General features: G+C 52.4%; 1 protein-coding gene across 1 annotated transcript in view; it reads left to right on the top strand.

Annotated features, from left to right (window-relative positions):
* Window positions 1-11,588, top strand: part of Cdh22 (cadherin 22) — a 69,622-nt gene extending 58,034 nt beyond the window's left edge. Inside the window, exons 8-11 of the mRNA XM_004636079.1 lie at window positions 793-914; window positions 1,023-1,140; window positions 7,508-7,759; window positions 11,032-11,588. Of these exons, the coding sequence (XP_004636136.1) occupies window positions 793-914; window positions 1,023-1,140; window positions 7,508-7,759; window positions 11,032-11,588 (1,049 nt within the window). The remainder of the gene's footprint in view (window positions 1-792; window positions 915-1,022; window positions 1,141-7,507; window positions 7,760-11,031) is intronic.
* The last annotated feature ends 2,733 nt before the right edge of the window (window positions 11,589-14,321 follow it).

A 14,321-nucleotide genomic window follows, 5' to 3' on the forward strand; every position in this document is an offset into this window, starting at 1 on the left:
CGTAATGGTTGTGGATGCTTCTGTCACAGTCTGTGGACTCCAGGCAATGGGCCAGACAGGGCTGGGCGATGTGATAGTGATCACGGTCATTATGTGGGGGTCATGGCAGCAGGAAGGAGGCTGGTAATGGTGGTTGTGCCATGGCAGGGGATGGCATTGGTGAAGATGGTAGTTATGAGATTGGTGATGTTGACAGAGGGATGACCGTGGTAGCAAAGGAGGTGACTGTAGGTGTTTCTTAGTACTTGTGATGGCAGAGAGGGGGTCAGGGTAAAGCCGATGGACGTGATGAGGGTGCTAATTCTAGTGGTGATGGCGGTGATGGTACTGATCTCCTGAGGGTGACGGTAGCCATGTGGTGATAGTGATGGCTGTGTGGACGGTGACAGTGGCACTGCTTGTTGGGTCAGGAGATGATACTGTTAACAATAGCATCCTAGTGGCAATGGGGCTAGTGAAGACATTGATGGTGCTGATGCTGGTGGCGGTATTAGTGACAGGTTGGTACTGGTATTTACAGTCATAGAGGTTGTAGAAACGGTGCTAGTGGTGCCAATGCTAATGGTCCCCATGATTATGACATAGTAATGGTGGTGGGATGCGGATGGTGAGGATGATTCCCCTAAACCTAGAGGCATCCGGTCCTGGTCCCTGGTCCTTGTATGAATGTGGTCAACTTAAAAGAAAAATCTCAGCATGACCCCACCGCCTTATCTTGTCATGGTAGCAGATGGGGTTTATCTGACTCTCACACTCGGGGCCTCTTGCCCTACTTCTGTGCTGTTCTCACAGACAATCATGCGCAGCTATCCCGGGCATCCCTAAGGATCCGGATCCTCGATGTGAACGACAATCCCCCAGAACTAGCCACGCCCTATGAGGCAGCTGTGTGTGAGGATGCCAAGCCAGGCCAGGTACCACCGGGGGGTCAGGGGCCGGGGTTGCTGCCAGCCCTGGCCAGGGGCAGCCTGGGCCTGGGCTCAATATGGTCTCTGCCTGACCTGCGGATGCTTCCCATTCAGCACATCCAGACCATCAGTGTGGTGGACAGAGATGAGCCCCCGGGGGGTCACCGCTTCTATTTCCGCCTGGTGCCCGAGGCACCCAGCAACCCTCATTTCTCTCTGCTTGACATCCAGGGTGAGTTGCCTGTGAGCCACCAAATCCCAGGATGTGTGGAGGGAGGGACCCGGCCATCCTGCCCTCTTCCCTCACTAAAGATGGAAGGCCGGAGACACCCAGCGGGGAAGGGTTGGGTCCAGGGTGGTAGGAAGCCCAGGCTCAGCCGCCTGCAGGGCATGGGTTGGCAGAGTGGAAAGGGGGAATCCAAAGGCAAGGAATGATATTGGAAAAATTTAGAGAGAGCTTCCAGGGGGCAGGTTGGGTCAGAGTTGGGGCAAGGACTCTGTTCTAAGTGAAGAGGAAAGAACACACACACACACACACACACACACGCATGCACACTATGGGCTCCAAAGTGCTTCCTGCACTCACCTTTCCCCAGGCATCCCTGTGGCACCCTAGAGGCTGCTTTTCCCACTCCTTCCATGTTTTAAGTAATGAAATAGAGGCTCCAAGAGGGAAGGGGCCTGCCCAGGTCCCCCAGGAGTCCTTGGTGGGTTGGAATCCCAGCTCTCACCTGTGTGAGGCACAGCGCCCCTGCTCTGCTCACCCTTGAGGCAGCAAATCTCCCCACCCAGCCTGGATTCAGCAATCTCGAGAGAGATGCACTCGCGATCCACTTCCACGTGACCCTGAAGTCTGACGCCTGAGGGAACGGACGCCTGAGGCAGGCACCACTGCCCAATGCCCGTGCCAGCCCAGGCTCTGCTGATGGCTCTGTGTGCCATGCTGGCCAATGTTTGCTCCCCCTGAGGCCTCAGCTTTACCATCTATAAACTGGTGTTGGCAGCAGCCCTTCCTTGAGGGCTTGGTGGCCCCGGAAGCTCAGGGCCTACAAACATATGTTGCTATCCTTAGAGCATGTCAGTTCCTACATGCAGTAATTATTTATTGAGTACATTATTGTTCATTATTGAGACATACTGCCTGTGGTCAGGCTCTGCTCTGGGTCCTAGAAGTGCAATGGCAGACAGGACAAAATCCCCTCCCGCAGGGAATTTGTTTGCTAATGAGGTGAGACAGAAGTCAGACAAATAAATAATGTGTTGGAGATGTTAGGTGGTTAGTGGAGGAAGGAATAATGAATTCTCCACAAAACTCTGGACTTTTATTACCAAATGCCTAGAGCAATGCCTGGCACATCATAGAAGGTCCTTGAAATGCGTTACCTTCAACCAAAATGCAAGGCAAGATGAGAGTAGGAGTTACGCTAAATAAGGAGGTCTGGGGAGGCCTCTCAGAGGGGCTCCAAAGTGAAGAGGATCTAAAGGAAATGGAGGAGTGAGCTGTGCAGATAACTGGACTAAGAACAGTCCAGATGGAAGAAATAGCAGGTGCAAAGGCCCTGAGGTAGGAACAGGAGGGTTGGGCCATTCAAAGAACAGAAGGAGGCCTGTGAGGGAGTGAGAGATAGGCCTGGGAGGAGACAGAACCACAGAGGCCAGATTCTGTGGCTCCCTTCCTGCCCTGGGACAGGTCAAGATCACCCCCAGGACTCCACTGCCCCAAAGGGAAAAGTCTTAGAAGCCTCTTCAGTCAGGCCTATCTGTAGTTCCATGAGCCATATTAAAAATATATAACAAGGGCCAGCAAGATAGCTCAGTGGACTAAGCACCTGCTTACACAAGCACAGGGACTGGGGTTCAATCCCTAGCGCCACATGCTGCACCGGCTCCACCCCTGGTCATGCTGAGCCAGCCACAGAGACCCAGCGTGGTGGCTTACGCTTGTAATCCTAGTGCTGGGGAGGCTGGCAACAGGAAGATCACTACAAGCCTGAGCTGCGTAGTGAGACCCTGTCCCAAATACACAAATAGGAAAAAAAAAAAAAGTAACAAACAGAGCCACAGCTTAGGTAGGACCCAAAAGGACACTCATCTCAAGCTGAGTAGTACCCCAGAGCCCCTGCTAGGCCTGGCACTAACTCCTTAGTATCTTGATAGTGTCAGAGTTAGACGATGCTTGAGAGAAAAGCTGAGTGAGGCACCAGGAAGCACTTGAGGGCTCAGAGCCAGGGCAACATGAACCTTTTTTGGAAGTATTGATATTCTAAAAACTGGTACAGCCCAGCCTTCACACTCTAGAGGTATCCTGGGCAGCCCCAGGAGAGGAAGAGAAGCCTAGACTGAATTCTGTACGTTCAAAGTTTTGCAACCCAAGGAGCCTGCAATTCTGTCCCAGCCATTTCCTTTTGGCTTGTGGCTTCTGGAGCTCCCTTCTGGGGTGACTATCTCTGAGAATGGAGTGGACACAGAGGGTCACCTCCTCCAGTCCCTCAAGCCCTTCCTATCATAGCATGCTGGGTCCCATCCTCCTCACGGTATAAATATCCTAGGTGACAAATGGCTACCCCATCCCATCTGTTTCTTTGTACAAATTTGTAGCCAGTTTGGAAACGTGATTTATAAATATTGCTTTTGCAGCCAGAGATTGACACTGATGTATGTCAGGCCAGATGGATGGATGCAATGCTAGGCGTAGATCCCACCTAGAAGGGTGGGACGGGATCAGGGTGTCTGTCCGGTGGTTTCCTTGGTAGAAGCCAACTGCTGCCAGGAGGGTGGCCTGAGGTGTTCAAGGATGGTACTGGAGGATCCCTTCATGGGGTGGAAGAGTAGCAGGGACCAGAGCTCCCACAACATATGGTTGTGTGTCCAAAGACGGCAACCTGCAAAAAACAAACAGCCCTGTTCTTGCTTGGTAGTGTGAAGCTGGGCTGGGGCCAGCTACTCATTTCTCAAATCTGTCAACTTCTCTGTGCCACTTCTACCCCTATTAGCTCACACAAAACACGCCAGCTCTGCCTGACTCTCATTCCACATCTACTCTTGCATTCTAGACAATGAGCTTCCTTGCACAGGAAGAGGGCACATCCAGGACAGGAGCCAGGTCTGTCTTACTCATCAGGGTGTCCCCAGAACCTAAAACAGTTCTGACATATAGAGGGTGCTCAAATGTTATTTGCTGCTGAATAAATGGATGACATGTCACTAAGTTACTTCTTGGCTTAAAAGCCACCAATCAGTGACTTCCCACTGCCTTTAAGAAAATAACTGTGAAGTCTGGCCTGATAGCGCGGTGGACTATAGTGCCAGCTTAGACTGAACACAGCAGCTGGGGTTCAGTCCCCGGTATGCCGTGTCAGCCCCACCCGCAGGGTGCGCTGAGCTGGTGATTGAGACTGTGCACATCTGTGATCCTCACACTTGGGAAGCTGAAAAACAGGAGAATCACTACGAGTTCAATCTATATAGTGAGACCCTGTAGACCCTGCCCCAAATTCATAAAAAAATAATAACTGTGAATGGTGGCACACACCTGTAATCCTAGCACCTAGGGGCCTGAGGCAGGAAGACTGTCATGAGTTCAGGGACGGCCTGGACTACATAGAGGTACCCTATCTCAAAAAGAAAGGAAAGGAAGGGGAAGGGGAAGGGGAAGGGGAAAGGGAAAGGGAAAGGGAAAAGGAAAGGGAAAGGGAAGGGGCAGGGGCAGGGGCAGGGGCAGGGCAGGGCAGGGCAGGGCAGGGCAGGGCAGGGCAGGGCAGGGCAAGGCAAGGCAAGACAAGGAAATTCCTTATCAGAAGTAGCCTCAAAAACTTGCCATGATGCGCTCCTGCCTCCCCCTCTTGCCCAAAGGACTCCTTTCAGTTCCTTGGATAGATTTCGTTTCTTACCACCTCAAGGCCTTTGCGTGGGGTGTTCCTTCCCCTGGACTCACTATTCCAAGGCTCAGAAATGACACCACTTCTTCCATAAGCTCTCCGTACCCTTCCAGGCTAGATCAAGTCCCCTGCTGTGTCCCTTTGCTCTACTTTTCCTTGACAACCCTCACCATGGTCTGCAGTGGTAAAACCAAACTGTGGCTTTATTCAATTAGCATTTGTGTCTCGTATTAGAACCTGAGCTGTGATCCAGTTGACTGAGCTCTCCGTTATTTCGCTCTAGCGACTAGCTGGGCGCCTAGCATAGAGCAGTTAATGAAGATTTATTTGAAGGAGGGAAGAAGGACAGAAGAAGGAAGAAAAGAGAGGAGAATAGATAAGGAGATTGAGGGTGAAGTGTGGATAAATGGCTAGATAGACAGCTAGATAATGGAGGATGGATGGGGGTGGGAGAGTGGTTGATAAATGGATAGGTGGATGGATAATTTCACTGGATTCATTCAAAACAGGTCATTCTCTCTAAGCCTCCATTTCCGTATACTTAAGAGACACAATGCTGTAGCTCTTGGTTGTTCGGAGGACCAAATATTGCTCTGCATTTAAGTCACCCATAGGGTTCTTCAGGCACCAAAGCATGCAGTCCATGCAAATGAGCCCCTACACCTTTCCTTCTTTGCCCCACTTGCTCTTGCCTTTCCTTTATACCTGGGTGAAAGACAGATATTTCCACAGCTGGGGTTGGTTCACCCTTTGACAGGAAGGCTAGAGTCCGAATCAGAGTCTGAAGCCAGAGCCTGCAGAGCTGACCCTGAACCACCGGTTAGCTGAAGTTCTGGCTCATTCGAGTGTCATTCCTCCAGACTGGCTCGATGCCAGGCCCTCGCTATCAGGGTAGTAGAGGGATGGGCACATGCTAGCCTAATGCAACGTGACAAGTGCTGTGACAGAACTGTGCATGGCACCTGCGTCGTCAGAGAAAGGAGGGGAACCATAAATCCTTCCTTCCCAGGGAAGCAGAGAAAAGAGGCCACAGAAAGGCGGTGACATTTAGCTCGAGCATGACGGATGAGGAATTTGCCCAGGCAAGCAGGTGGAGAGGGTGTTCCAGAGAGCAGAAATTTTGTGAGGAAAGGCACAGGGTCAGGCACAGAGAAAATGGGGCAGAGTTTGAGAACAATGTTAGCAAGTATTTATGGAGAATTTCTGTGTGCTGGGAGTTATTCTGAGGATTACATGTAAATGATACCATTAAGCCCTCGTGCCTACATAGTACATTTTTTCTCAATGTACAGCTGAGGAAACCGAGGCCCAAAGCAGCTGAGATTTGCAAGCTCAAAAATGATACACTCAGTATTATTACTTTAACATTTGTATGGAAATGTTCAAATATGTACAAAGTAGACAGCGTAATGTCTCATGTGCCTGTCACCTCATGGGCAATCCAACTCGGGACAAACCTTTGCCTCATCTGGACCTTATGTCCACTTCCTAGATGTGTCCAAGGTCATACATCAGCGCTCACAAGAGTTCCTTTTCCTGCATTGTAGTCGAGCTGAGGAAGTCCCTATCTGGAGTGCTGAATTGGGGTGGAGGTGCTGCTCAGGACGGAGCTGCTGGAAAAAGAACGGGCTCCATCCTGGGACCTGGGTTTCCTTCCCCACTATCCTTCCCTGCCTCAGATTCCCTCTCTGTACAATAGGTTGGCCTGAATTATCTGGGGCCACAAAAATCAGGAGGGCCTCTTGCTTCCGCAGTCTAAGATCAGAGTCCAGTCTGAAGACTTCGAGGGCAGAGAGAAGAAGACAGAGCTCCTTTCGGGGAGCTGACTGTAAAGGCTAGGGTGGCCACCTTCAAGCTCTACACCCTTTATACCTCCACACCCTGCAGGACCGAGAGGAGGTATCAGGGACCAGGGCTCAGCTGGCCTGACTGGTAGCAGACAGGTGTAAGGAGACAGGACAGATACAGAAAGTAGACTTGAGCTCCAACACCAGCCATTCCCTGCCCTGGAGCTGTGCAGTGGACACCACTGTGCCAGCTCACCAACCTCTCTGGCCTATGTAGAAAGGAAGGATGTAGAGAAGGAGAGGTGGCTAAAGATGCTTTAGGGCCCTTCCATTGACCCCAGCACTGTGCCCCCAGCCCCTGGGCTCAGCCTCTTACTGAAGACTCCTGAGCCAGCTCCAGGTCTCTCAACTCAGAAGAAGGACAGAAAGATCCTTCAGCCAAAGACAGGTGCCAGCCAGCTTTCCCCGTCTTCCCTGATGACCCTGGACTTGTCAGGGCCCAGTAAAACATGACCCAAAGATCACAGGACTTCTGGGCTGGAGTGGAATTTCAAACACAAACAAGCTGTTGAGATGCATAGCAAAAAAAAAAAAAAAAAAAAATTATTTTTTACATAGCCAGGGCCAGGTCCTTGGTCCAGCTGGGGACTGAATCTTAGAATAGCTGGGGATAGTACCTTGGCACAGCTAGGAACAAAAATCTTACAAGAGCTGAAAACCACATCTTGAGACAGCTGTGAACAGAATACAGGGACAGCTGAGGACAGAGATACGGGTTATGCGGCTGAGAACAGGATCTCGGGCAGCACAGACCTAAGACTCAGTGGGAGACCGAAATCCAGGGTGTAGAAGCAAGTCCTGAGGTGGAAGGTGGCTGGGATGGGAGGGGCTGGCCCTGGCCCCCAATCACACACCACCCCTTCCTCCGGAGCAGACAACACAGCTGCAGTGCACACGCAGCATGTGGGCTTCAACCGGCAGGAGCAGGACGTGTTCTTCCTGCCCATCCTTGTGGTGGACAGCGGGCCGCCCACGCTCAGCAGCACGGGCACACTCACCATCCGCGTCTGCGGCTGTGACAGCTCTGGGGCCATCCAGTCGTGCAACACCACAGCCTTCGTCATGGCGGCCTCCCTCAGCCCCGGCGCCCTCATCGCCCTCTTGGTCTGTGTCCTCATCCTGGTCGGTGAGTCCACTGAGAGCCACCCACCCTTCCCAATTGTCCTCCATCCTGGGGCCCTGAGTGACCTTCTCAACTGGCCCCTCTGGGACCTCAGTGTCCCCTCCGTGCAAGGGTGCACTGGCCTGAAAATTTAAATGAAGCTTCTATGAGAAGTCTCCTAAATACAGAGCAGACTTTCTCCTCATCCGGGTAGTGACCTCTCACTTGGAACTGAATTCAGACCACTGGCCCTCTTCCCTGCCCGAATCTCTCCCTGGTGTTTAAAAAAGCCAAATAGACCTATAATCCTCTTACATCTATGATCTTTTCTTCGTTCTCCCTAAACAGAATGCATGTCAAATATATTGTACCATTTTTCAGATGAGGAAACGGAGGCTCAGAGAGGTTAAGTGGCTTCTGTAAAGGCACATGGTTATCTGACTTCCGGTTAGGTCCTGTCACCTTGTGCTCCCGGCTCCTCTATCCTGCTATGAATTTAATCTGGTAGCAAATCTTTGGGCACCTGTGGCAAAATCTGAAGGTATGGTGGGGAGGGCAAGATCTACACGGTACTGGCCCCGCCCAAATCCATCTGAACCCCTAAGTGCCCCCGTGAAGAGGTCAAATTTGAGGAGCTAAGTGGGATTCAAGTGGGGTCCTATCCCAGCAGCAGCCACCCAAATGCAGAAAGGCACCGAGGCTCCAGTCCTGCCGCTGGGCTCATGGTGCAGCCAGAGCTGGGGCTCTTGGGAGGTGCTGATGGCAAATGCCAGTTTTTCTCAGTTCCTGGGAGAGGGCATCTGCCTCCACTCCATGCTGCCCACCTCTGGCATTGCTGCTGCCCCAGTTCCAAGGCCCTACCACATCCAGCCCCTGCAGGGGCCCAGGGCAGGCTCCTCCTTGCTAGAAAGAAACCCAGCCCCCTCTCGGTCACCCGGCCTACGGCTCAGAAAACCTTTTTCCAGAGAGTGCACTTTACAGCGGTTTCATTTTCCGAGGCAGTGCAAACAAATTTCTGCCTAATTGCCCACAAACGAAGAAAGTGCACATCAGTGCTCTAAAGGTGACAGGCAGAATCGCTGATCAGGCCTGGCACATCTGTCGCCCGCCGCCCGCAATCCCCACCATCTGTTCTCTCGGGCATCCCCCTCCGCAGCTCCCCACTTCCAGCTCTGAAAGCTGCCCATCCATCTTCCCCACTTCCCTCTTGACACCTTCCCTCCCTGGGGCCCTCCCTATAGGCCTGTCCCCTTCCCTGTCATAAGCTATCTTGTTAAGTGGTGAGCCAGTACCCTGCCCCATGGCCCTAGCAGCTGACTCTGGCCAGTGGCTTGGCTTAAACTGCTCGAATTGCAAGAGCAAGCTAATTCATGGCCCAGGACCCAGCATATTTCTGTGCACCCATCTGCCCATCCACCCACCCACCCACCATTTATGTACAGAGCCAGCCATGAGTCCTGCCTATATGCTAGCCTGTTCTAGGCCCTGGGGTTCATCAATGAACAAGAGACCTTTGAATGTCTTGAATAACTGCAACGTTAGGGATGTCATCACTGAGATAGGGGACACTGAGGGTGGGAAGAGGAAAGGATTATTATTTCCACATTAGATACATTCCATTTCAAATTCTCTTGGTCATCCAAGAGGACATGTTGAGTGGGAAACTGGATGCACAATCTAGATTTCAGGGGAGCAGTTCAGGTCCCGGAGATAGGGAAGCTGTTGGTTTCTAAATAGAGATGGAGGAGGGCACCTACAAAGGGAGTATGGGTGAAGGGTCAGGTCTGAGTCTTTGGTCATCTGACATTAAGGAGAGGCCCACTTAGAAGACACAGAAGGAGCATCCGTGAGGTAGGAGGAGGAGAAAGGGGGAGGGTGTAGAATCCTGGAAGTCAAAGAAGAAAACCAGGCCAGATGGGGTGGCACACACCTGTAACCCCAACACTCTGAGAGGCTGAAGCAGAAAGACTGCAAGTTTGTGTCCAACCTGGTCAACTCAGAAAGATTCTGTCTGAAAAAAAAATTTTTTTTTTAATTTTAGGGAAGGATCTACAGGGTCTCACTACAAGATTGGATGTATAGTGATCTACCCGTTTACAGCCTCCCAAGAGCGGGGATTACAGGTGTGCAACACCACACCCAGTCTTAAAAAAAAATTCGAAAGGGAACTGGCGATATAGCTCAATGTGAAATCTATGGGTTCAATCCCTAGTATGCAAAAGAAAGAAAGAAAGAAAGAAAGAAAGAAAGAAAGAAAGAAAGAAAGAAAGAAAGAAAGAAGGGAAGGAAGGAAGGGAAAGAAGGAAGGAAGAAAGGCAAGCAAGAGAGAAAGCAAGCAAGCAAGCCAGAAGGACATTCATTCACTCACTCACTCATTCACTGGCCCAGCCTCCATAATCTCCATCCAACTCTTCATTCATTAATTCATTAATTCTTTCACAAGCATGAGTCCAGTGTTTCCTGCACATGGAGCACCAAGTTAGAGGAGCATTTCCGGGATCCTAGGGGTAATTCAGGGTGTCATTACAGGGGGAGAAGACAGACATACCACCACAGCTGCATCAGGTCTGTGGTACAGCTGTGGCTCTCACCTCCGGTGGCTCCTTCATGGACCAGAGACCTTGTGGAAACACAGGCTGCACTCCTGCCCTGCCCTTCCTTCCCCCAGCAACTCTAGGGTGGACCTGAAGACAAGTCTGCAGGGACTGCTGGGAACTCTGAGAGCCACCCGTGTGCCAGAAAGAGAAACACCTTCTCAGGAGTGAAGGCACAGAGCCTGGCCCGGAGCTCAGAGGGGGATCCTGCAGGTCTTGACCTGACACCCCCGGCCTTCTAGAGCAGAGAGCAGCGGGCAAGAGCAGAAGAGAACTCGGGCGAGGACATCGTTCTGTCTTTGAGCTGCCTCCTTCACAGCCCCAGACTGGCAGTGCAGGAAAGTGCATCTCTTCGGAGTTGAGGATAGAGACCTCGGAGGCTGACTCCAGCCCTGGGCACTCACAAAAACCCTTAACTCCGCTGCTTGCCACCCCCAACCCCAGGGTGACCTGGTCTCAGTTTGCCTGCCTCTCTAGAAGGGTAGCTCACTACCTGTCCAGACAGCTTGGTTCTGACTATAATGTGTTTTCTTTTCTTCTTCTTCTTTTTTTTTTTTTTGTAAGGTGTTTTCTTAAACACAAGTATGCAGTGTTGGGCTGGGCCCGCTGCCCCAGGGGTGCAGTGGCGGAGGGGGTCCTCTAATGTCCTGCTGGGCCCTCATTCTGCCCCCCCTCCCTCCCCAACCCTTGTCTCCCGAACAGTACTGGTGCTGCTGATCCTCACCCTCAGGCGCCACCACAAGAGCCACCTGAGCTCAGACGAGGACGAGGACATGCGGGACAACGTCATCAAGTACAACGACGAGGGCGGCGGCGAGCAGGACACAGAGGCTTACGACATGTCGGCGCTGCGCAGCCTCTACGACTTCGGCGAGCTCAAGGGCGGAGACGCGGGCGGCGGTGGTGGGGGCGCGGGCGGAAGCGCAAGCAGCCCCCCGCAGGCGCGCCCGTCCTCGGAGCGTCACTCGCTCCCGCAGGGGCAGCCGAGCCCCGAGCCGGACTTCTCGGTGTTCAGGGATTTCATCAGCCGCAAGGTGGCGCTGGCGGACGGGGACCTCTCGGTACCGCCCTACGACGCCTTCCAGACCTACGCCTTCGAGGGCGCGGACTCGCCGGCCGCCTCCCTCAGCTCGCTGCACAGCGGTTCGTCGGGCTCCGAGCAGGACTTCGCCTATCTCAGCAGCTGGGGCCCGCGCTTCCGGCCTCTGGCCGCTCTCTACGCCGGCCACCGCGTGGACGACGAGGCCCAAGCCTCCTAGCCTCCCACAGGACAGTGCATTTCCCTGCTTGGCTCCTTCCTCGACCTCCCCATCTACCCAGGGCGGCGGGACTGGAGGGGGCCTTGTCAGGGACAGACTCTCCGGCGCCCCCTCCAGGGTGCAGCTTTTGGGCCCAGAGGTGCAGAATTATGACCATGTCATTAAAAGTAAGGCGAGACCAGCGCTGCATGGCTCTGCGGTTAGCTAGGAGGAGGCAGCAGCACTGCGCAACTAAGTGGGGGCTGCTTAGGCCTGGTTTGGAGGGCATTGCTGGAGGGAGGATGCGCCAAGATGCCCCCACCCAGGTTTCCTGCATCAAAGTTAAGAGGAAAGGAAGGCTGACCATTTACTGAGCACCCACTGTGTGCTGGGGCGCTGTAAGACCATTTTAGTTGTCATAGAAACCATGAGGTGGGGTCCTGCAGGTGCCAGATGGGGAAACCCCACCCAGAGAAGTGGTTGTGACCCGTCCAGGGACACATAGCTGGTGACTGCTGGGGCCTCTGACACTAACTTGACCTTGGACAAGTCATCTCACTTCTCTGGGCCTCAGTTTCCTCATCTGTCAAATGAGGTTAATAACAGAACCTACCTCGAAGAATTGTGAGGATAAGAAGGGTTCGTGTGCTTTGAGTGGTTAGGGCAGTGCCTGGCACATAGTAGGTGTCCAATAAATGTTCACCTTTGTCGATGTTGTCACTTCTGTCATTATTAGAAGCCTGGGTATCCACCCCCTGGATCTGAGCTGCTTCCTTGGCCCCACCTGCGGTTCTTTCTCTGCACGTCTCAGTGGTGGGGTGGCCCCAACTGTCAGTTCCTGATCCTGCCCTTCGTTGGGGACAGGGACGCTCCCAGGGGCCCTGGAGTCATCAGGAGTCTGAGGATGCATCAGAATAAGACATCTGGCAGAGATGTAAAGAGAGGACAGACTGGGTGGCTCCAGATTTGAGGGGGTGGGTAGAAGGGCTGGCAGAGGGGTTGGAAGTCCCTGGACAATGGGGTCCTTATGTCTCACTTGAGATTCATGAGTCCACCTATCAATTTAAGACACCCTAGGCAAAGTCATCAACCAGAGTGTCCAACTGCAAAAGCATGAGTATAAGATTCAGGTTATAGCTTCCACCGCAGTTCTCCCCCTCCCCCCGCCCCATTATGGACTCATTCCATGTGGATTGCTGTGAATTCTAGCTCCTGCCAGCTGGGAGTCCTTTATCAGGGACCTCAGCTGACAAAGGCTCAGTTTCCTTATCTGTAAAGCAGGGCCAATGGTAGTGTCTCCCATAAAAAGTTATTGAGACTCAGCTAAGATGATGTTATAAGCTCTGATCTTAGTCCCTTCCTGATAAATGTTCATTAGCCTTATTTTTGACCCAGGGAGCTTTCATGCAGGCCCCCACATTTGCCAAGTCCCACTGTGATGGGTGGAGAAATGGCCAGCATATCCTGAGTGCCTTACCTGTACTATTTTATTTAAGTTACGTAGTGGAAGCCTCACAACAGAGAAACTGGTTCAGTGAGCAGCAACCTGCTGAAGGTTCCACAGGTGACAAGTGGCTCAGGGCTGCCCTGGTCATGAGCAGAGACATCCAGTAATCATATGTTTATTAAGAGATGTGGCAGAATTAACAGAGCCCGGAAACACAGAAGGACAATTGGATAATTCCTGGAGGGCTTCTCAGCGAAAGTGACTCTAGCTGCATCTTAAAGATTGGATGTGAGAGGGGTGTGCAAGGATAAACATTCCAGACAGGAAGGAGAGCATTTCAAAGAGCAGGGTGGTGATCAGGCTTGGCAAGACGTTGGGGCAGCTAGAGGAGGGGTAGGTGCTCCCAGGAGCTGGATGGTGTGTGCTGGGGCGGGGGGAAAGGCAGAAAGGGCCAGGATGCAGGTTGGACAGGGAGCTTGAAAGCCAGGCTAGGGATGCTTTATTCAACTTGAACATGTCTACAGAAGTCCCAGGGAGTGGTTAATGGCAGTGTAGCCCTAGTGAGAGCCACTTGGAAACCTCACTTTGTCCTACATGGTACCCTTCACCCATGGTTCCCATGGCTTGTACCACCAAGAGGCCTGGTGACTTGGGGACCAGGGGCTGAGACATGCAATCCACTCTTCTATCATGGTCACCAGATCTTGCAGACAAAACCCCAGCAACAGTTCTGAGGCTGGTCTGCCCCACTTCTATCACGGAGGGGAAATTGAGCAGGGAATAAAGTGACCGGCTCCAGGTCGCCCACCTGCTGTTGGCATAGCTGGAGGCACACAGGCCCCCTGACTCCGAGTCTGCACCTTCCACAGGCATGCATTGCCTTGGCAGATTGTGACACTCCTGGGGAGATGGCAGGCAGGCTCCTTGTCCAGGGGACGTGGAGCTATAAGTGCCTTCAAAGTCTGTCCAAACCCCATGCATGGGAAATGATTGACCAGGGTTACACAAAGTTAGAAATCTTGGACGGAAAAAAAAAGAAAACTTTATTCTCCCAGATTCACCTTCTGAGCCCATGGTTCTATAATGTACCTGCTTTGAACAAGTTATTTACCCCCTGTGTGCATCCATTTTCTTATGCATAAAGTGCGCAGGCTGTAAACATCTACTCCATCAGCGGTAGTGAGGTGTAACTGTAGTGACAGCAGCTGACACTGTACTTCCTGTGTGCTCCAAGCTCTGCCCATGACTTAACTCCATCCCCAACAACTCAACGGATAGGTCCCCACTTCTCAGCAGTACCGGGGATG

The sequence above is a fragment of the Octodon degus genome, unplaced genomic scaffold (assembly GCF_000260255.1).
Source record: "Octodon degus isolate 3935 unplaced genomic scaffold, OctDeg1.0 scaffold00077, whole genome shotgun sequence".
NCBI lineage: Eukaryota > Metazoa > Chordata > Mammalia > Rodentia > Octodontidae > Octodon > Octodon degus.